Below are 22,684 nucleotides of genomic sequence, written 5' to 3'. Positions count from 1 at the left end.
GTCAGACGAGAGGTTTTTTTTTTTTTTTTTTTTTTTTTTTTTTAATTTTCACCCCCCACACCTCCATTGCAACTGGAAATTGAAGAGTTTAGTTTCCAGAACCCTGTACTGGTTCAGAGCCCAAGTTTTGAGGACCATTGGTTCTTTTCTGGAAGTTTTCATATAGTTGGAATAGCTTTTCTCAGACGTAAGAGTGCATGAGCAAGTTGGGTGTGTTTCTCTGAGAACCAAGACAAAAAGATTCCGCTTCATCCTTCCTATCACCCAAGATGAGGGGTTCACCTATTGTTTAGTTTTAGGGGACTGCTAACCAGGTGGAGCCATTAAAAATATCTGGCCATAGAGTCAATCCACTGAGAATACAGAATAACCCAGCAAGATAGATGAAGTAGGGAATCTAATAAATTAGCCCCCACTGCCAGCGATGTATAAGAAGTCCAAATATTTCTTGTGTGGTCTGATGATGTGGTCTGAGAGACTATGAGTTCCTGTGTTTGTGTGTTTATGTAGGAAGGAGTGTTCCATCTGAAAGTGTTCTCCTGGGCATCCAGGACCAGTGGAAGCTAGATATAGTAGTGTATCTTTCAGCTTTGTTCTGAGTGTGAAATATGATGAGATCATCTGGGAGAAGTTTGAGTACCATTATGTGTGCTGAGGATTTCGATAGTTCATAAGGACTGATTTATATAGTGAGAGTCTGGGTATTAACTACTGAGTTCATGTCCTTTATTAAACAGTGACTGAGGACTGGGCTGCATGGCAAATGGAGACCAATGAACCATATCCATCAGAAACTTTTAAAAGGGGAATCTAGTCAAGGTTTAGCATTAACAACACGGATGGTAGAAACAGGCATCTTCTAAGTGGTAAAAAATGTAATTAATCTGTATTCCAGTTACCTTTAGGTGACTATTAGGTCATGCTCTTTTACCCAGGTAGAATCCTAGGTGCGACTTATATATGTCAAAGGGGGAATTCATTAAGATACTTTATTATATTTTTAAATGTTAATTTTTTATTATTTTTAACATGTATACATGTGCATGTGAGTGCAGGCGCCTGCAGAGCCCAGAAGAGGGTGCTGGATCTCCCACAGCTGGAATTAAGGGCAGTTATGCGCTGCCTTACATGGGTGCAGGGCTGAGCTCTGGTTCTCTTAACCACTGAGCCATTTCCTCAGGCCCAGTTTGATTGTATTTTCAAAGCCTTGTCTGGATTTGGGGTTTGGGCAGCCATAGGAACAGCGTGCTGTTGTCACCTGCCTCTCCCCAGTCTGTATCGGTTTCCTTCTCAGGAAAGCTCTCTCCACTGTGCTAACAACAGCTTTGGATTCTGGCACCCATCGCTTCTCAAGGAGAATGGCTTTCTACTGGTGTTTTAGCAAAAAAGGATCTTGGTTTGGAATGGATTGGTCACGTGACTGGGCATGCAGTGGTATGGTTGGTGAGTTCTTGGCCAGGTGCTCTCTCTCTCCGAGGCTGAGAATGTGGTTAGAAGAGGAGGATCCTGGAATGACACAGAAGACTCTGTTATCCAAGGGTGCCAGGATGTCTGTGGGCAGCAAAACAAGAGATATTCAATGAAGGAGTTTTAAAAGGCAGGCCTGGTAATGGTAGAGTGTGTGTGTGTGTGTGTGTGTGTGTGTTTGTGTGTGTGCGCGCGCTTGCGTGCGTGCGTGCGTGCTTGTTCTCCAGAAGTCAAGCTGGACGCCACAGGATGTGTAAGCAGGGTGGAGTAGGAGTGTAGAATAGTGCGGGGTAGGTTTTCTAAGTCTCACAATAAAAAACACCGAAGGCTGGGCATGGTGGCACACGTCTTTAATCTTAGCACTATGGAGACAGAGGCAGGCAGATCTCTGAGTTCAAGGTCACCCTAGTCCACAGAGCATATTCCAGGACAGCTAGTGTTACACAGAAAAAAGTCCTGTCTGAAACGAAACAACAGCAAAAAAAAGTGCCCAACTCTACACAAAGAGGCACAGGCAACAAGGAGTGCTGAGAGCAAAAGTCTTCTCCAGAGAGGAGCACACCAATTGTTCATCCAATATCAAATGGTCAGCTCTGAAAACATACATATAAGTAGTATGATACATACTGAAAGAATGTATTTATGGATTTAGAAATATATATGTATGTACTTATATATGTATGTAACAAAAATTAATGAAAAAAGAGGTTATGAATTTGAAAGAGAGCAAGGAGGGGTCTATGGCAGGGTTTGGAGGAAGGAAAAGGAAGGAGAGAATGATGTAATTTTATTAGAATTTAAAATAAGAAGTAATGAAAATATTAAATGAGGGGCCAGAGGTAGCTCAGCAACTAAGAATGTGTGTTGCTCTTGTAGAGGACTTGGGTTTGGTTTTCAGCACCCATATGGTGGATCACAACCATCTGTACTTCTGGTTCCATGGCATCCAATGCCCTCTTCTGAACCAGGTACACATGTGGTACGTATTTACACATGTAGGTGAAACATTTCAGTAAATTATTCTCATTTTTTAAAAAAATATTTATTTATTTATTATGTATACAATATTCTGTCTGTGTGTATGCCTGCAGGCCAGAAGAGGGCACCAGACCCCATTACAGATGGTTGTGAGCCACCATGTGGTTGCTGGGAATTGAACTCAGGACCTTTGGAAGAGCAGGCAATGCTCTTAACCTCTGAGCCATCTCTCCAGCCCCCAATCTAATTTTTTTTGGCTTTTTGAGACAGGGTTTCTCTGTAAAAAGTATTAAAATTGTCTGATGTCCTCTTCTGTCGTGCAGGCATGCATGCAAATAAAGCACTCATATACATAAAATACATACACAAAGAAATCTTTTTAAAAATATTTTTAAAAGTATTAGATGGAGCTGGGTAGTGATGGTGCATGCCTTTAATTCCAGCATTTGGGAGTCAGAGGCAGATAGATCTCTGTAAATCTGAGGCCAACCTGGTCTACAGAGCGAGTTCCAGGGCAGACTCGAGAGCTACAGAGAATTTCTGTCTCACAAAACAACAGCAACAACAACAACAAAATATTAATGGTCTGGCAAATGGCTCAAAGCTTGCTGCCAAGGACCCAAGTTCAATCCCCAGGTGGAAAGAGGGAGAGAACCAACTTCCATCAGTTTTTCTCTGACCTCCATACTTGGGCTTGTCACTGTCCTGTGCATGCACACACATAAACAAATTAATTAGTATATTACTTTCCTGAAAAGCAAAAAAAAATCATCTTTCCTTAATCTCTAAGTTGAAATGAATCAACACATTGCAAGTTAAAACAACAGCTGATTCTTTCCTATGGCTATTTTTTAGGAAATTCTGTGGTTTTGAGTCATCAGATGATAGCTCTCTCGCTCTCTCTCTCCCTCCCTCCCTCTTCCTCTTTCTTTCTTTCTGACTCCCTCTCTTCCTCCCTTTCTCCCTCCTTCCCCTCCCCCCCCCCCCTCTCTCTCTCTCTCTCTCTGTGTGTGTGTGTGTGTGTGTGTGTGTGTGTAGATTCAGTTGGACTAGCTTGGTTGTTTTACTTTAGGTTCTTATGTTCCGTGCTGTCTAGTAAAAGAAGGCCCATCTCTCTACCCTTCCCTTTATATGCACAGCACAGAACAACCCTTTTTTAAAAAGAATTTTCTACATGTGTGCTGTATTTACATGCTTCCCCTTCCCTTTCCTCCACCCAAATCCACCCATGCCCTCCCATGCACTCTTTCTCAAATTCATTCCCTCTTATTCTTTACTTTTTTCTTATACACACATCTATACATGCAAACTGCTGAGTTCACTTAATGCTGCTCATGTGTTCATATGTCTGTTGTTTGGGACTGAGTCATCTGTCAGGGGCTTCTTCCTGGAAAAGACTGATTCTCCCTCTCTCAACAGTCATTATTACCCTGTAGCTTTGCATCTCATGGTGAGGCCTTGTGAGATTTCCCTCCACCCAAATTGGAGTGTCAATTGGTGTCATGTTAGAATTCTCGCCTATGAGATCGTATCACTGAGAGTTTATGTGTGCAGTTTCCCTAACATAATAAAAGGCACTGCTTCGCAGCAGATATTTGGTCTTCTGGCTCTTACAATCTTTCTGCTCTTCTTCTGAGCTGTTCCTTGAGCTTTTGGCATAGGGTTGTGTTAGAGATGTATCAATTGTGCTTGGAGTATACCACCATTGGGTTTTCTGCATTCTGACCAGTGTGTCCAGCATATTAACCAAAGTGTTATAGTCACTAGTAAAACTGAATTGAGTTTCATGAAGAGAAGAATGTGATTAGATGCCTTTGCTCCTGACACCCATGTAGAACTGTGGAGTCTGCTTACCTTGCTTTCAGTGACCACAGTCAGACAGAATAAAGTAGTACTCACAGTGATCTAGAAGTTTCTATGCTAGGTTGTCACTACTTCTGATTGTGGATAATCAGTTATCTCCTCATTTCCCCACTAAGATCTTGTCTGCATTCACGAAAGTGGCTTTTGAGATTCTTCTGACTACAAGGAAGCTGGCTTTTCACTTGGTGTTCAGTGGTGACTGCCAGGACTTCCCAGGGTTGGTGGCCAGGTCCTAACATGTTCTTAGGACTGATCAGTTTGAGATGGCTGTGGTTCATCATGCTCTGTGGTGAGCATTCCTTGGGAAGCTTGTGCTGGTTTATTTTGACTGTCCTCTCTTGAAGCCTTTGCCCCCGCTGCTGTGGGAGATAGCCAGCCAAGTGCTTGGTGGCGGTTCTGCTGGCTTCTCCGTCAGACTTGTAGCTTCAGACCTTGAACTCCTGTATCTCTGTAATCAGATAACTAGCTCTAGAGGCTTGACTGTTGTGGGTCCCTTTATCTTCAGGCAAGGGTAATTTGGTAAGTGATGCAGAACGCAGCTTGGCTCTGTGCTTAACCTTCAAGGAAGTCCAGCTTCTTAATGGGGCTCCTTTACTTTTTTGTTATCTGAGAAATTGCACACTAAATGCAGGGGTGATAGGCCCCAAGGCTTGTAGCCAGGCTTATTGTCAATGCTAAAAGGAGATAAACGCTTATTTGTACATCTCATAGTCATGTGCTAGGTGCTGAGGAAGGAGGGTGCAGAGAGCCTTCTGAGGAAATTCTGTGTTCTGATACACAAGAGCTCTAGGTTGTCTGTGCGCTTCCCTCGTGAGCTCTGTAGAGGTGAGAAGACAAAGGTGATGACGGCGGCGTGTAAGTGTAGGTCTTGCACACCTGGCCAATAACAAGAGGTGGGGGAGAAGAACCACAGGCCAAAACGCTTTCTTGTTGAATATTCATATTAAATGCTAATTGCCTTCAAAAAGCTCTTTCTTCTTCTTTTTTTTCTTTTTTCTTTGTCAATTTTTTTTTAGAACTTCTTCTGTTGATAAGGGATTTCAGGGAAGCTCTGGTTTTCTTCGTCTGTAAAAGCTCAATTCCTTTTTTATTAATCTTCCTGTGCCTGTAGAATATCAGAATTAATCATTTCTAAAGAGGCTTCTCTTCAAATGTTCTGCCTCTCTCCTCAGCCAGACCCCAGTGCAGACAGTTTTAGAAAGAAGAGAGTTTATAATTTGTGTTCTGTGAAGGGCACTTTCCTCTTTCTGCAGAGGAAATGAGTTGATGCGCTCTAAGGCTGTGTAGGAGAGCACACTGTCTCGGTGCACACTCGACGCCTGTGAAAGCTGCTGCGGGGATGAAGGCACCAGGCACGTGCTCTGCTTGTAACTGCTTCTGTGTGGGTAGAAGGAAAGAAAAAAGATTGTTATTGTAAGACTTGTGCAGTTTGGACTGCTCATCCCCTGTAAGTAGGACACTTGCAGCAATTAGCATTGCACATTCTTTCTCCCCCCCCCCCCCCCGTGTGTACGTGTGTGTTTATAGGTCAGAATCCAACACCATGCATCTTCCTCAATCACTACCCACTTACCTTTTAAGACAGGCTTTCTACTGAACCCGGAGCTCTCTGATTCAGCTAGGCTGGCTGGTCAGCGAGTCCCAGGAACCCTCCTGCCTCTGCCTCCCTAAGGGCTGGGATTGCAGGTACACATTGACATACTGGCTTTACATATTTATTTATTTATTTGTGCATCAGTGCTGGAGATCTAAGGTCAAATCTTCATGCTTCTGCAGCAAGCATTTTACTGGCTGGTCTACCTCTCTACCCCTATTGGGTATAAAGAAAACCCAGCTAAATACGGTCTCACAGTAGAAGCTGCAGTATGCTCAGCTCAACTTGTTGCGCCCACTCCCTTTTTCTTCCCCCTTTTCCTGGCTACGCTGTAGAGTATCAACATGCCCTATTTGATCCAGACCATGGAGGAAAGAGCTGGAGGTCATTCAAGTGTCATGATGATACAAGATGGATTCGTACCACAAAATTGTTCTGTTAGTTGTAAAGAGAGCAGACATGCACTGGGCTGGACTCAGACCTCAGCTCTGCCATTGCCCTTCCTCTGACTTTGGACACATAACTCAACTTCTCCTTAAACCTCAGAATATTTTGTAATGGAATGACAATAGCAGCTATGAAAGCAACAGTGAACATTTATTTAATGTTTGTCCTGTTCCAAGTGTTGCACAATGCTTTTCTGATCTGGTTTGGGTTTCCAGCAGCCATATAGGGCTGGCGTTGTTATTTCCACTTTACAAGTAACAGGGGCCAGGGAGATGTTGATACTCTACAGCGTAGCCAGTTGTTGGAGTAAGGTGATGTGTTTAAAACCCTTAAAGGCATCTTTAATGGTTTCCAGGGTTGTACTCAAGATCAAAAATACAAATTTTATCAATCTCCATCACCAGACGCATATGAACCAGCATATGGAGTAATATTTTTTATGATTGTGGGTCACTGAGTGTTGACAAACACCGAACTCCTGGATATTGCTGGGATATGGTTACTCAGTGATACTTAACTTTTGCTTCCTGAATAGTCCATCTCTTTAATCTTCAAACGAAACTGAGAAATAGGTTATTAGCTTCATCCTGCAAATGCTGAATCTTGGATGTAGAAACAATGAGATGACTCACGAGCCACGGGGGCGGGGAATGTTATAAGTGGGCTTGGGACTTAGACTTTCAGATTCAAGAACAGTGTGTTCTCAGAGGAATCTGGAGATATATAATCCAGATCAATTTAACTTTTTAACTGTATCTGTAAGAACTGGAACACACTAGTTCCCTCGTGATAGGCTAAATACCTAGAGATACCCAGATTCTAATATCTGAAGCTGTGCATGTTGCCTTATGTGGCCACAGGTGTAGTGATTCTGCTAAGGTATTGAGGTGACAATGGTGGGTTGGTCCTGGACTATCTGGGCGGGTTCGGTTGTCTACATGCAAGCACCAATGTCGCTATGAGAGCGGGGCAGTGGGAAACTTACAGAAGAACGGTAGGAGGCGGAGAGAGAGGGCACAGTGTGCAAAAAAGGGACCAAGACACATGCGCAGGTACCAGAAACAGAAAAAGGCAAGGGAGGAAACTCCCCTCTCAGAGTCACTGAAATAAAGGAGCCCACACATTCTTTCAAGTTTTCAGGGATTGAAAGAGCCTGGTGCCTAGTTTTCAAAGCATCAGGCCTATCTCCACTTTCATTTAATTGACGTGCAGGAGAAAACAGTAGAATCAAGATGGTTAATTTTTGGTTGATACTTTATGCTTCACTACTCAACCTTGGAAATAGAGGATGCAGATTGGTAGCTCTTAGGTCAGACATAGGTTTTAAAAGTGAATTTATTTGTAAGAATGCAAAATTTATAAAAGCATGGAAAAGTCTCAAGAATGGGGAGAGATGCCAGCATGGGGTTCATGGGGCCAGTGGTAGGCCAGCAGAGATGTGACACAGGCTATGTGGCTGAAGTCCCTCTCTGCTGGGATGCCATTGGTTCCTCGGGGTCTTCATAATTTACTTCTACCAATTTACTTGGACCCTTTATGAATATTTGAGTTTGTGTCTTTGCTTTAAGCAAAATAGAAGCAAGCCCACATTTTGTCACATAACAATTGCCCTCTTGTCCAATACTGTCTGCAAACTCAGAGCCTAAGAGACGGTGGAAGAGCTGAGACAGGTGAGCGCCTTGAATTTCAAGTGGGAAAAAAAACCATTGTGTTCTGGAAACCTGGAGCAATAAGGGAGAGTTACCAAGCTGGATCTTTCAGAGAATTCGAGGAAGAAAAATGGACCAATAAGAACCAAAGTTACTCAGTCATATACAAGACCCAAAGCCAAGTCTGCTCCTTTTTTTGTGGTAGAATTATCATTCTGAGAGTTGAAGGTAATTGATAAGGTGAATCTGTATTACAAAGAGATATTTTGATAGTTCTTTTAGAACTTCTGTGGGCATGATAGAGAGGGGGTAAATGCCTTATAGATGGTTTATCGTTGGTTGAACAGTAATGCCAAAGATGATCTAAAATGTCTTTGCCAACCTAGTGAGTGACTTCTAGAGCAGAGTGCACTCTTTCAGGCTCGGAAAAGTAACAACATTACTCAAGTTTCCTCTTTCCCACCTTCACCTGTCTCTACCAAACCCTCCAGCTTCTTCCCACCAGACCCATAGATGCCTATCCCACCTTACTGCAAATCCCTGTGGCCTCCCTGGTGATATGAGCTGTGAGTCACTGGACTCTTTTCCCCTGTCATTCAGTTGAGTCAAATATCCTATTTTTAACAGGCAGATTAAGAGGTGGCAAAAAAATAGGAACAGTGTTTTATAAAGCAACAATTTCTTAGCCTGAGGAAGGCCAGGTTGGCTCATGCTTGGCTCATGTACTGTGCCAGGCATACATCTCTCTTTCCTTTCCCTCGTTATCCGGGTTGGGTGGTAGGGAAACTTTGTGCTCTTTTCCACCGGGAAGAAGGAGCCCCTTGGTTAATTGCCATGCTGGGGCCCATACTCTGTGCTAGAACCTGCTCCGTCGTCTCAGCTTCGTAATAACACCGTCTGTCTCCGGATTGTTTGGGATTCTTCTTTCTGGAATGTGCATTCTTCCTCTAGGAAATCTTCACCGTGACTCTTACCCTTCTTGCCATTCTTGGCAGGCTTTGTAGCTCCGGGCCTTTGTGAGGTCTACCCTTACTCTGATTTGGTTTGCTTTACCCACAGCAGAGTCATGGGCTGAGGTAAGGAGAGTTATCCTGGTATAAAACTTGGCTTCATCTAAGCCAGCAGGTGGGTTTCACACTCTGTGGTTGCATTGACCCCCATCGTCTTCATGAGCCTTTCTGTCGCAGGGTAACTTCTGCCCTGACAGACTGTACCCTATTCGCATGTGTGATATTTTTCTATAATAGATCCCTTCAAATTGTACCACAGAGAGATCTTCTGGAATCCCATCACCTCAATATCCCCGAGAAATAGTTGACATATATTATATAACATATACCATGCATCAGCAGCTAGTGAGGGCAGCTCTTGTGTGCATACGTGTCTATGAATATGCATTTGGGGTGCATGTGTATGCTCACGGAGACCAGAGAGCATCAGAGTGGTTCCTGGAGAATCATCTATGTTGTTTTTTTGAGACAGGGTCTCTTCATCAGCTTGTAGTTTGATGATTAGTTCAGACTGGCTGGTCAGTGAGCTCCAGAGATCCAGCTGTCTCTACCTCCCCAGGCTGGTCTTCCAAGCACTTATCACCATGCTAGACTTTTACATGGCTTCCTGGGACTGAACTCAGTTTCTCCTGCTTGCATGGCATATGCTTTGCTGACTGAGCTCTTACCTCAGCCCTGGAGAGATGCTTTTCAGATGTAGAGATGATATGAGATCGGGGACGGGAAACAAATGTTTTGGAAGCCAAATCCGGAGTCTGAAAGATTTCAGCAGCTGGGCATGACTCTCTGGGATGAGTCGGATAGAATTTAAAATACGATTCCTACCTAAAACAAAGATATCTTTAAGCTCAGGCCATGGATCCCTTCCTCAGTTCATGGTAGTTAGGGATGGAATTTGAGAGTTGGAGATTTTATTAGACTGGGAAAGAGCACTGTGCTGGAGTGCAATGGAGCTATTCATTCTCAGTCATGCTAGAAGCAGTTACGTCCCCACTAAACCCAGCAACCCAAGCCCAAGGTATGAGCCCTGCTGGACTGCGGCCCACAGCCACAGTGATATATGCTTGACTAAAGTATTGATTCTGAGTGATTTAGATGGAATCCCTTCAGATGAGGCCTGCTTCTCTAGCCTCTTGCATTCATGTTATAGTCCTAATCTAAACTCTTTAAACTCCGTTTTACCCTGTTATGGCTGACACAGCCCTGTAGCCGGGAAGACTATCCTTTTAAAAACTGAAAGATTAGCATGTGGAAGAGGGTTTAGACTCAGGCCATTCTGGGGATGTTTATGGGCTCCGTGCTTACTCTAATTACTAAGGATACAACATGCGGAAAGGAGAGCAGACTCTGTACTCAAGGGTCTAGTTTAGTGTTGAGCGGAGGAGATACACAGAAATGGCTGTGACGTAAGAACACGCCCTCTATGGCTTACCAGAAGGCAGCAGTAAGGGGGAATTTCAGCCAACTGACACCAAATGAAACGGTCATCATGAGATATACAGACATGGTGTAGTAGGCTAGGGGAACAGAACAGTCACCTCCCTCCCCAAACTGTCCAAAGAAGACAGACCCTTCTTTCTAATATGTGTGAGCCAGAACTTAATGTGAAACCCTACAGCTGCCGTGGACCTGGACTGTGTGGACGATACAGCCTTCCTGGCAAACACTTCTCTCTTCCAGGAATTCTTTCCCCCTGGGAGTTAGGGATGAGTCAGCCAGGCCTTCCCTAAGTCCATCAGACAGAGTGGTCACCCGTCTATACCCTGGTATCTGATGCTGGAGTGGCAGAGGCAGAGGGGCAGGGTGTTATCACCTGTCTACATCCTGGTATCCATGATGCCAGAGAAGCAGAGGCAGAGGGTTTTAGTCTGACAGTGAATTTTACTTGGAGGCCTTTAATGATGTTACTACAAAGTTTATTGTGGTTATTACTTTGTGTGTTTGTTTGTTTGTTTGAGAAAAGGTCTCACGTAGTCTCAGCTAATCTCAAACTGCTGATCCTTCTGTCTCCACCTCCCAAGTGCTAGGATTATAGGTGTGCACTGCTATGCTAAGCTTGCTATAAAACATTTCAAAAGAGTTTTGTTGAGTTTTGCACGCCATATAGCTCCCCTACTTAGAGCGTATAGTGCAATGGTTTCTAATAAAGTTACAGACTTGTATGGCCATTCCTAGCTAGTTAGGACATTTTCAGTAATCATTCCCATGTTTTCCCCAACTCAATTTGTCCCAGGCAACCAATCACTAAATTACTTTCTATCAACTGACTTACTCTGAGCATTTTGTGTAAATAGAATTCTTCAGCACATGATCTTTTGTGCTTTTGTTCTTAAACTCACAGTAGCATATGAATACTTCATGCCTATTTTGCCAAATAGCATACCACTGTGTGGTGAATATACTTCTTTATTTATTCTGTAAGTTGATTGGCAAGTTGATTCTAATTACTGACTATTTAGAATAAACAATGTTTCTAGAGGACAGTATACACAAATGTTTCGTTTTAAATATCTGCTTTTACTTGTTTTAGGAATACACCTAGGGTTTCTGAGTAATATGACCACTTTTTAGCTAATGTTTTTGTAGGGCTTCTAGGTATTTTTGAAGTAGCTGCTTCCTTTCACAGAGATGAAAGCACAGAACCTGATTCATCCCCAAGCCCACAGTGACTCTCAATATAATTCTGATATATTGTCAGTGTGGGTGAGAATGTCTGTGCTGGCTGGATTGCAAATAAAATCCCTGTAGAAACGATTCCAGGACTGTACCTGAAGGAGAGAGTCTTTTCAGAGCAGAACATTCTGGCTTTTCAGGTTGTTTCATTTGAGGCTCCACATTCCCCAGGCCGTACTTGTGGTCCTGAGTTATGCCTTTCCTAGGAGGTGGGTCAGCCTGGAATGAAGGACAATTGTCCAGCACTCATCGATGGCCACAAAGAGTTAAGTTGGGGGTGGGAAGATGGCTCAGTCGGTGAAGTACTTGTCATGCAAGCATGAGGACCTCAGGTCAACCCCCCAGAACCCATGTAAAAAATCCAGGTGTGCTTGCAGTCTCAGCACTGGGGAAGTGGAGACAGGGGGATCCCTGGGGATCGCTGTGCAGTCAGCCTAGCTGAACTGGGGGACTCTTGGTTCAGTGAGAGACCCTGTCTCAAAAAATAAGGCAAAGAAAGACCAAGGAAGACACAGGATGTCTGTTCAGGTTCTTTAAATGCACGTTCACACATAATGCACGTGCAGGTTTACACACAGGAACACACACACACACACACACACACACACACACACACACACACACACTTAACTTGATCTGAAAAACCGATCAGCGGACTGAGTGGAGCCACAGACATGCAAGCCCCACCCCCTTCTGAGGACGTGACATCTCTTCTTGTAAATGCCATCACTTTTCATGGTGCTATCTGGTAAGAACTGAGTCATGAGGTGCTGACAAAACCCCAGTGTGCTTCACATGAAGCTCCAAGGCATTCTGCTCATTCCTGAGATACTGCACTGGCGGCCTGCTGGTAAACAACCTGCCGGGGATCAGCTGCTGCTACTGTGACTTTCCTTGGCTTGTCTGAATGAAGCACAGACCCAGACAGTTTGCCTCTGGGGGGGAATTTGGGGGTGGCGGTGGCTGTAAGGTGATGACACTTCAAGGGAATGGCCTCTGCTTTCACAGAGCCCTGTTCCAGAGTGACCTCATAGAAGAAGGTAAGACGCAGCATTTCCAAAAGGTGGCCCTGAACCAACTTCAATCTTTTTGTTTGCAGCCACGGCACAGGGTATGAGAGTGAGAACCATACAACCCCCATCCTCTGTGGTGCCCAGTATAGAATACACACCCATGGAGTCTTCCGAGGTATTCAGGTAGGATGCCCAACCAAAGGCCACCTTCCCTGCTTCTTCTTCTGCTCACCTGCCCTGCAGTCTCGGCTGATGGACCACCTGGCCCTGGCAAGTGTTTGCCATCAGAGATGCTCCTCTTTTACTGGGCTACCAAGGGACTCCCTCCCTCTGCCCTTGCAGAGATGTTGCCTTGCATAACTGCAACCAAGATACTTCCTGCAGACTTCCATCCTTTCCTCCTTTATTATTCGTTCTGTTTCTCCACAGTGGGTTATCCATTTCTTGTGTGTGGATTATTTGCATTTGAATTAGTGACCAGGACCCTTGATTTCTAAGATTTGATCTGTGTTGTAAGGTGCTCCAAGGTAGACAACCTTCCAAGTGTTGATAATAGCATTAACAACAGTACTGCTTATGGCTGGACATGTTCTATGAAGTGAGATTTAGACACAGACTTTAAAACATTGACTTTATCTAGCTTCTAGGTTTGTACAAAATATGCACAGAAATTATAGTGCTCCAATATCCTCCTGCTATGACCTTCACAGAGGGTACCCTGGTAGGCTACACTTGTTACAATGGATGTAGGTGTATTATTGGTAACTGAACTGTTTTGTTGTATACTCCTATGGGTTTTGATATGCACATAATGCCACTTATTATATTATTGTTATTATTATCATATGCAACAGTTTACTGTCTCAAAAATACTCGAATTCCACTACCTGTGTGCCTCATACCCTTTCCAGCCCCTCTCTCTCCCCAGCCATCACTGCCCCTTTCTCAGAGTGTTGGATACTCTGTTGCATTTTCAGGCTAGCTTCTTTGACTTAGCAAGGTGGTTTCAGATTCCCTTGCAAGGCCTTTGTTCTCTGATGTGGCCCCCGCTGCACTCCTAAGAGGTAGACACATTATAATTGGGGAAACTGAAGAGGGAAGACAAGCGGCTTGTCTAAAACCACATAGCTAGTAAGTGGGTGCTGAGATATGTAATATACATTTTATTGGACTCCACAATATTTATTTTGCTTATTAATATTATTTATTAGTGGAAATTAAATGGTATTGTTTATTAGAAGAAACAGGAGGGAAAGGACTCGGGGTGAGCGAAGAATCTCAGAGGATGTAGGTTATTCAGGGGGAGATCCCACCCCCATCCCAAGCCTCTTTGGGGGTACTTAGAGTCCCAATTATCAAGGACTCACATCTGTGATCTACAAACCTGACTAGGGACTGCCACAAGAGAAATAGCTCGTGAATCCTTTCAAGGGAAGTTCAAACCTTGAAAATTAGCTGCATGAGGGCCAGGCCCTGTGTGACATGGTCAAGGAGCCCAACTTCATCGAAACCAGTGTGCTCTGTCATCCCAAGCCTTTCCATGGTGAGAAATAAAGAAGCCACAGAAAGGTGGGGATGTCACAGAGTTTCATCTGAGTGTCTCGCAGTAGACATCATCGGCGTCCTTTGCCAGACCGCAGCTTGACAGCACCAGCTGCTTTTCAGTCTAAGTCCTACATAGTCTGCATCGAGGATGAGAAGAGGCGGAAGAGTCTTAATGTGCCTTCCTTCCCACCAGATTCACTTATCAGAGCCACTGTCAGGGCCTTTAGTAGACCCCACTCCCTATAGATGCTATTTCCCTACTTTTTTTCCCTTCTAGATTATGCCAAACAAACCACTGCCTGCCATTTCCTTGTATACCATCATTTCCTTGCATACCCCGGGAGAAAGGCAAACGGTTGATATACTATGACATTCCAATACCATATTTACAGTACGATGCTACAGAACTTTTTCTCAGAGCAAGGCAAGTGAATTAGGGACAAGAATGTGAGCGTGTGTAGATTGGAAAACACATGGGATAGGAAGTTGTTGAGCTCAGAGCAGTGGTTCTCAATCTGTGGGGTGAGATTCCTTGAGTTAACGTATCAGGTGTTTACAAATGAATCATAACAGCAGCAAAATTATAGTTATGAAGTAGCAATGAAATAATTTTATAGTTGGGGGTAACTGCAGCATGAGGAACTGTGTTAAAGGGTTGTAGCATTAGGAAGGCTGAGAACCCCTGGCTTACTGGTTGTTGCAGGTCATACTGCTTACTGGTTATACCATCACGGGGGTGTTCCTGTGCCAACAATCCATTTCTTTGGTCCTGATGGCACAGCTGTAATTGGACAAGGAAGAATCACTCCTGCTATCCAGGGATCGCTGAGATTGAGGGCAAGGAAGGAGATTTGCCTCCCCTGCTAGATGACAGGGACCAGTCGGTATTGTGGGAAGGACACGCAAAGGGCACAGAAGGCAGAGAGCTTCCGGTGCTTGCCTGTGTCACTGCTAAAGAACACGCTGATTATGCTACAGCATTCTGGTGGATTTAGGGACCCCAGCTCCAGAGACTGGTGTATCATCTATTTACTTGTAAAGCTCCAGTCAGGTTGGGCCTCACTCAGTGTCTCATGTCTTTCACTACTAAGAACTTTCTCATCCATTTTCTTACTGAGTCCGTAATCACATGGCCGAGCCTACAGCTGGGAGGGCATACATGCAGTCTGGGAGTCTGGGATTCTAGACCTCGCTGTCCCAAGAGAGAGATGGATTGGGAGCTTTTCCAGATACTAATGTTTCTTCTCTAGAGGTCTGTATCAGGGACCGCCAAAGAGACTTCATTTCAAATCCAAGTTCTGGTGCTCAGCAGTAATAACATCAGAACACTGTATCATAGAGTTTCCTAATCTATATCATCCACTAGTGATGTCTGCCACAGGTGTCTAGGGGACGGAGGCAAACAGTTTTTGGTCTCATATAATAGCTACCTTCTCTTCCTTTGGTATATTGCAGTGCTCAGTTTCCTATAGCACTGGCATGAATGCTCACATGTGGCACAAGGTCTCCACATCTCTTATATTTTGCCTGCAGGATGTGCGACGTGTGTCTGGAGTGGCCCCGACTCTCGTCCGGTCAGCCTCTGAGACCAGTGAGAAACGTCCTTTCATGTGTGCTTACCCAGGCTGCAATAAGAGATATTTTAAGCTGTCCCACTTACAGATGCACAGCCGGAAGCACACTGGTAAGTGTGTCCACTGCCCAGACTCGAGCAGAGGTGGCGCACGAGCTCCCATCCTGGACTCTCACACTGCTAAGGACACAGGTGACTTGTGGGATGGAAGGCTGGCACTGTCGTAGCTCACGCCACAGCACCCGGCCAAGGCTGTAGGACTGTTTGCATGCTGGTTCCCATCATAGCAAGTAAGCTATCTTCAGGGAAGCGGTCATGGGAGAAAAGTGGCCCCTGTTTGAACGTTGCATTCACCCACCAACTGGTGAGACCTTGAGCAATTGCTCAGAATCCCTTTACTCCATGTACCTTGTCCAGACAATGAAGCTGGTAATGCCTACACTAATTACTACTACTTCTTAGGCCTAGAGGAAATGGGATCAAATTGTACTACAGGAGTTGTAGCATAGGCCTCTATATTTCTAGGCCTAAATTTAAAAAAAAGGTAGTCTTCTTTCTGAGGGACTATTGGCATCTTTAGCAGGGAAGACAAGCCTGGGATAGTACAATCAGATGGCCCAGAGATTGATGGACAAAGTTACTATAGACTCTGAACGGGAGGTCCAAATACACACTTAGAGGTTCTAGAATTAATTCTGTGATATGAAGAAGGCCACTGAATCTCCAAGCAGGCTGTCCTACTGTCACTGTCACCTGACAAGCAGATTCGTTTGGCTCTCTGTGTGAGGGCACAGTTTATTACAGCAGGAACGGTACAGCCATGGGAATATCTTTGGCTTTGACAATAGAATGAGGCAGCTTGTTCACATCTCTGGACCAAGAAACAGAGGGAGACAGGACAGAGGAGCCAGAAGTGTACTTGGTTCTAAGCCTCAAGGGCCACACCCAGTATTTCCTGTAAGGCTTCTCTCTCTAAATGTCCCACAACCTCTCAAAATGGCACTGTGAGCTTCTGACCAAGGGGCGAAATGCATGGGCCTGTGGGGGTATTTCATATTCAAAACATAAGATAGCATTGCAGAGCAAGTGGCGTTTGTGAGGGCTAATGCTTTGATGGGTAGGGATGGAGATATTAAGGTGAAGGGTGTTGAGTTAGGAGGGCTCAGGAGTGGTGAGGTCAGTTACAGGACAGGCCAGGGGAAGCATCAGCGTTCCTGAGCAGAAAAGGAAGTTTGGAGCTGTCCATCAAAGGACAGACTCTACTGACCTCCAAGTAGCTTGCTCTCTATCCCAGAATTCAGTGACTCAGAATTCCAGGAGGTGGGGACCCTTGCAGAAACTCAGTGCACTCCAGGGGGGCTCTTCTCTCAGCATTTGGCTGAATTTTTCCTTTGGCTACAGGGGTGTGGCTCTTCTTTCTGAGTCCAGGATTGCACAATCCTACTGCTGACTCCTTTCAGATAAAAGAACAATCTTGCTAAATGCTTCGGCTCCTGGCTTAATTGAATTGTCTCACTACCATGGAGTCATTTATGTTGGACCCAAGAACAAGAAGTCAGAAGCAGAGAACATCAAATATTCAGGCTGTAAAACATGGAACACTTAATTCATGAGGCCAGCCTCAAGGCTCATCTACCCAAAATTCTATCTCAGATTCAACCAAGGAGTCGTAACTTTCTTTCTTTTTTTCTTCCTTCCTTCCTTCCTTCCTTCCTTCCTTTCTTTCTTTCTTTCTTTCTTTCTTTCTTTCTCTCTTTCTTTCTTCCTCTCTCCTCTCTCTCTCTCTCTCTCTCTCTCTCTCTCTCTCTCTCTTCTTTAAATAGTTGCTGCTAATATATGTATTTTTTGAGCATTGCCTCCGTGCTAGGCACCAGTCTTCCCTCTGCATGGTCTGGTCTAATCTGTTCATGAACCCTTTGCAGTTGTCAGATTACTGGCTCCATTTCACAGCGAGGGGACTATGCCACACCCTACACCCTAAGTCCTGGAGCTTCCTTATTCTCTCCTCCCGGGGTCCATGGGCATGTGTGTGTAGGTGGGGTTTTTACCTTCCTGGAAATCTACAGCACTTACCCTAACAAGCTTGCAGGAAGTGCTTTGGGCATCTGGGGATCCCTTCATCTGCATTCAGGAGGGTTTGCCAGTGATGGGGCCGGATTTCCAGCACTGTACTCAGAAACATGTGTCTTCCCTAAGGTGAGAAACCATACCAGTGTGACTTCAAGGATTGTGAGAGAAGGTTTTCTCGCTCTGACCAGCTCAAAAGACACCAAAGGAGACACACAGGTTTGTGGGTTAACTTCTCATTGCCAGCAGCCACAGGCCGTTGGGTTAGAACTGACTTTGTGGCCGTCTTCTCTTGAACACGGATGAGAGAGTGATCTATCTATCCATTAAATTCTTCCAACTTTCTTCCCCTCATCTGGAGATTTGTCTTTTAGAAAAGAGAGGGGCTGTGGAGATGGTGGCTCGGCAGTTAAGAACACTTATTCAAGAGGACTTGGGTTCAGTCCCCAGCATCCATATCAGGCAGTGTCTGTAACCACAGCTCCGGGGAATCTGATACTCTCTTCTGGCCTCCAAGGGCACTAAGACACATGACGTACACTCACACAGACACACACATCACATGAACAATAAAAAATGTCTTTCTTTACAAAGGAGAAAGAGAAAAGAAAGGAAATGACTCACTTTTCTCATGAGAACACAGCACAAGGGAGATCCCACAGCAGGCTGGTGACCCGCTGAGGTTCAGTTAGGAGCCAGGGCGATGGAGAGAAACCAGTGTACAGTGATACACTTTCCTCAGACTCTGACAACACTTGCCTGCCTGTGAGAGCCGGATGTTTGTGGTTCCCAAGTAAGGAGCAGCACCAAGTAAGGAGGTTGCTGTACAGAACCCGGTGACTTCTGCTGGACCTGGGGCTCAGGGAAATGTGAGGTCCAGTTAGACACAGACCTGGCCGATGGGATGGATGTGCCAGGCTTCTCCAGCTGCCAGAAAACCGGCCTTATATGTGTCACTGTGCCTCGCATTGTTAGGGCCGAGGCTAGACCTTCTCTGTCCGTTTAGGTGTGAAACCATTCCAGTGTAAAACTTGTCAGCGCAAGTTTTCCCGGTCCGACCACCTGAAGACCCACACCAGGACTCATACAGGTAAAACAAGTGCGTAAACTTTTCTTCACATTTATTCTTCATTATTTTTTTTTAAAGCTACTGTTGAGTGAAACTGTAATGAGAGTCATGTAAAGATCCTAGAGTTGAACGGCAGTGTCTAGCTACCCTTACATAAGTGATGACCTTTTCCAGGGAAAGGGTGGGAGAGCACTGAGTAGGAAAGAGATGGGGAGAGAGTCCAGTCAGAGCAAAGGCAGGAAGATACGCTGGTCCCCATCATGCCCAGTTTGCTGTATTGCTCACTGATAGAACAGTCAACCTGCAGCATGATCAGAAATTTGAGATCCTCCGTTCTCCTGAGGGCTCACATTTCACAGCCCTGATTAGAGCCTGCACTCTTCGCTTACTTAGAGTTCCACGAGGAGTCTAGATTTTTGCTAGATCGACAGAAACTCTTGGATGTATTTCCTTTATACTAGCACAGGAAGGAGAACGGGCCACTGACATACCCGCTGGCTGCTGAAACACAGCCTGGCCACAAGCTGATGAGATTCCCAGTGACAACAGCTCCACCCTTGTGACTCCTGTGCTTCCTTGGGAAGCAGAGCCATGTTGTAGGTTAGCACATCATCTTTACAGCACCTTGGAAGAAGAGTAGGGTAGGCGCTTCTAACCCTCGTTTAACAGCCGAGTCTATGATGGATGGTGATGAAATGATTTGCCCAGAGCCGCTAGCGACTGGACAGCAACATCAGTAGTGACTGTTCTGCCCCATCTCATCCCTATCGTTCTTTCTCTTGGATAAAGAACATGTGTTCAAATAGTCATGCCGAGAAGCCAGGGAACTCAGGAGAGAGAGAGCCAGAATAGCCAAGCTGTGTGTCACTGGGGGGACCCGTATGAGGAAGAGTTAGAAAGTGCCCATGAGGAGGTGGGGGTGGCAGGCAGGAACCAGAGCAGAAAAGCAGATGGCTGCTGAGTAGGATTGTAAGATTCGGGGGGAGCTCCCGGTCCCCAACACAGACAGCTTGTACCTTAAGATACAGTCAGAGCACCTGGGCCCCCGTCTTGTTCTCCTTCTTTGGGTATTTTTGGCAAATTGTCTTTTAGTCTCGTGGTAATAGTCTGGAGCTTGCCCCATGCACAGCTCATTGCCTGCAAACCTGTGCCACCGACAAACTACTTGATGCCATATTTGATCAGTCACCCAGTCAGGCCCCCAAACACCACATCTCTTGAGACATTTCTCAGCGGGACTCTCAACACCCCAGGAAGATCCTCCAGGTGGCACAGGGTTTAGCAAGCCCTGGGGCGGACAGGGAGAAGGCACAGGGATGAGTGTAGGCTTCAGGATTAGATATGCCTGGGTTTGAACCCTGCCTGGATGTGTCCATAACAGTCATACAACCTCATCGGTACAGTGAAGATAAAATTTCTTTGTGGGGCTGTTTTGAGAAACATACAAGGCAATGAACATACATCTATAAGTGATGCTTGCATGTTAGGCATTGCATAGAAGCTATTAGCTCTCATGAGGAAGGGAGATCCTGACATGGAGCAGTCTTAACCATTTGGCAGAACCGGTGTTGCTGCTAGACTCTCCCCTCTAATGCAGCTAGGTTCTGAGTCATCCTCTCTATTAAACATAATCAAATAGGACATAAATGGTGTCCATGATTTATTTTTAATCACCTACATAGAGAGAGTAAAGCTTCAGTCCCAGATCTATTGCTGACCAGCTGTCAGTCAATAGTATCGAAGGTAGTGGTCCAGAGAAGCCATCAAGCAACAGTATCCAGGGTTCAGACCCTTGCAGCTTAGGTCCCACCTAGGCAACGAAAGGGAAACATTTGCACAGGTCACAGAGTATCCTAAGAGATGAGACAGAGGTTTCCTAAACCTCCTTAATGTATGAGTTGCTTTTCTCTCATTTACCAAGTTTTCCGTATTATTATGTTTATAGTGCTCAAAAGGTTTTGCTAACCCCAGGCTGCCAGTGAGGAACCAGTTGGTTAGCTTAGGGAGTAACCCCGGGGAGTCCAGGGCGGGTATCTGGTGGTGACTTAGCTCCGGCCTTTGAGAGTTGAACCTGAGCCCAGTCACTCTGCTGCAAGCCTCTCTAACTGGTAATTGTGTCAACAGGTGAAAAGCCCTTCAGCTGTCGGTGGCACAGTTGTCAGAAGAAGTTCGCGCGGTCAGACGAATTAGTCCGCCATCACAACATGCACCAGAGAAACATGACCAAACTGCAGCTGGCACTTTGAGGGGTCCGACGGGGGGACAGCTCAGCATCCCAGGCAAGACAGTGTGCAAACCGCTTCCAAACCCGATTTCGAAATTTCTCCCCACTCATCTACAGAGTGACTTGATGGTGGATCGTCATCCAACTTCCAAGACAGCACCGTGTTTGGCTACACCCTATCAGGTCTGCTGGGAGGAGTCTGTGCTCCACCTCCTTTTGGCTAACTCACTGGCCTGAAAAAGTGGCCCGAGATGTCTTGCTGGTTGAAAGAGCAAGGCCACTCCAGCCCAACTTCCCACTGTTAGAAGATACATTGTTGCTAATGCCCCCCACCTCCCTCTTCTCTCTCATGCGGTTTTCACCAGGATGGGAGCGATTGTTCCATTTTCCATCGTGGGATATTTATAGGCCAGGGCATGTGTGTGTGTCTGCTAATGTAAACTTTGTCATGGTTCCCATTTACTAACAGCCCTAGAAAGAAATAAATCAGAGAGCAAAGCACCAGGGGCAAGTCCTGCCCAGAATTTCAGAGGTCAGGCTACAAACCCGGAATCCTGGAAGGCAGGAATTCTTTTAAAGTTCATAGGTTGTAGGATTAGAATTAACCGGAACCTCTGTATAGAAATCTGAAGGAGCCTTCCTGTTCAACTAGTCATTGCTAACATTAGCACCGTGCTCTTAAGAAATGATGTTTAAAGAGCAGAGATTTTTAAAACTGTTTTTGATTTATTTTTTAGCTGTAATTAGGTACATCTTCAGAGATGTACTTTCCTCTTCATGCAAAGGAAACGGAAGAGTTCATTTTCATCATCTGGGGTCTCTTTAGAATGTAAAGACCACACTGGCTATGTGGCTTTGAGTTGTAAAAATTAAAATGACTTTAAGAGAAACTAGGGGCTGGTCCAGGATCTTCACTGGTAAGACTGTTCTTAAGTAACTTAAGTATCTTTGACTCTGCAAGTATGTGGGGGAAACAAAAAGATATATTATTGTGAGGAAATCCATTGTTTAAAGGTGTGTGTGTGTTGTTGTTGTTGTTTTTTTAAAGGGAGGGAGTTTATTATTTACTGTTGCTTGAAATACTGTGTAAATATATATGTATATATGATGTGTTCTTTGTCAACTAAAATTAGGAGGTGTATGGATATTAGATTCATCATTGTGTGGATGTCAATCTTACAGTGTATTGATGATAATACTAAAAATGTAACCTGCATTTTTTTCACTTGGCTGTCAATTAAAGTCTATTCAAAAAGAAAATGCAGGAGCCTGGTGGTTGTATTGTGTTTGAATCTCAAAGCCAGTTGAACATCTTTTAAATAGGTAATCATGCCATCAGCATAGGGTGGTCCATCCAGACCCCTGACCACAGCCAACTTCTTTCTGTTGGGCTTTGGGAATGACCTATCTTCAGAGTAGCAGGGGTCACCTTCACCCTGTACCATGAAGAGATATCCCTTGTGGGATGGTTGGGTGGCTTGCTCATGCTCTGGTGGGTATTGTGTTTCAAGG

General features: G+C 44.9%; 1 protein-coding gene across 1 annotated transcript in view; it reads left to right on the top strand.

Annotated features, from left to right (window-relative positions):
• Positions 1–22,303, top strand: part of Wt1 (WT1 transcription factor) — a 46,272-nt gene extending 23,969 nt beyond the window's left edge. The window contains exons 4-8 of the mRNA XM_038330752.1: positions 12,781–12,877; positions 15,773–15,923; positions 18,009–18,098; positions 18,886–18,978; positions 21,073–22,303. Coding sequence (XP_038186680.1) covers positions 12,781–12,877; positions 15,773–15,923; positions 18,009–18,098; positions 18,886–18,978; positions 21,073–21,194 — 553 coding nt within the window. The 3' untranslated portion in view covers positions 21,195–22,303. The remainder of the gene's footprint in view (positions 1–12,780; positions 12,878–15,772; positions 15,924–18,008; positions 18,099–18,885; positions 18,979–21,072) is intronic.
• Positions 22,304–22,684: the final 381 nt, after the last annotated feature.

This window comes from Arvicola amphibius, chromosome 5 (genome assembly GCF_903992535.2).
Source record: "Arvicola amphibius chromosome 5, mArvAmp1.2, whole genome shotgun sequence".
In the NCBI taxonomy this organism is placed as follows: domain Eukaryota; kingdom Metazoa; phylum Chordata; class Mammalia; order Rodentia; family Cricetidae; genus Arvicola; species Arvicola amphibius.
The sequence above is the reverse complement of the archived record's forward strand: the minus strand, read 5'-3'. Positions and strand labels throughout refer to the sequence as shown.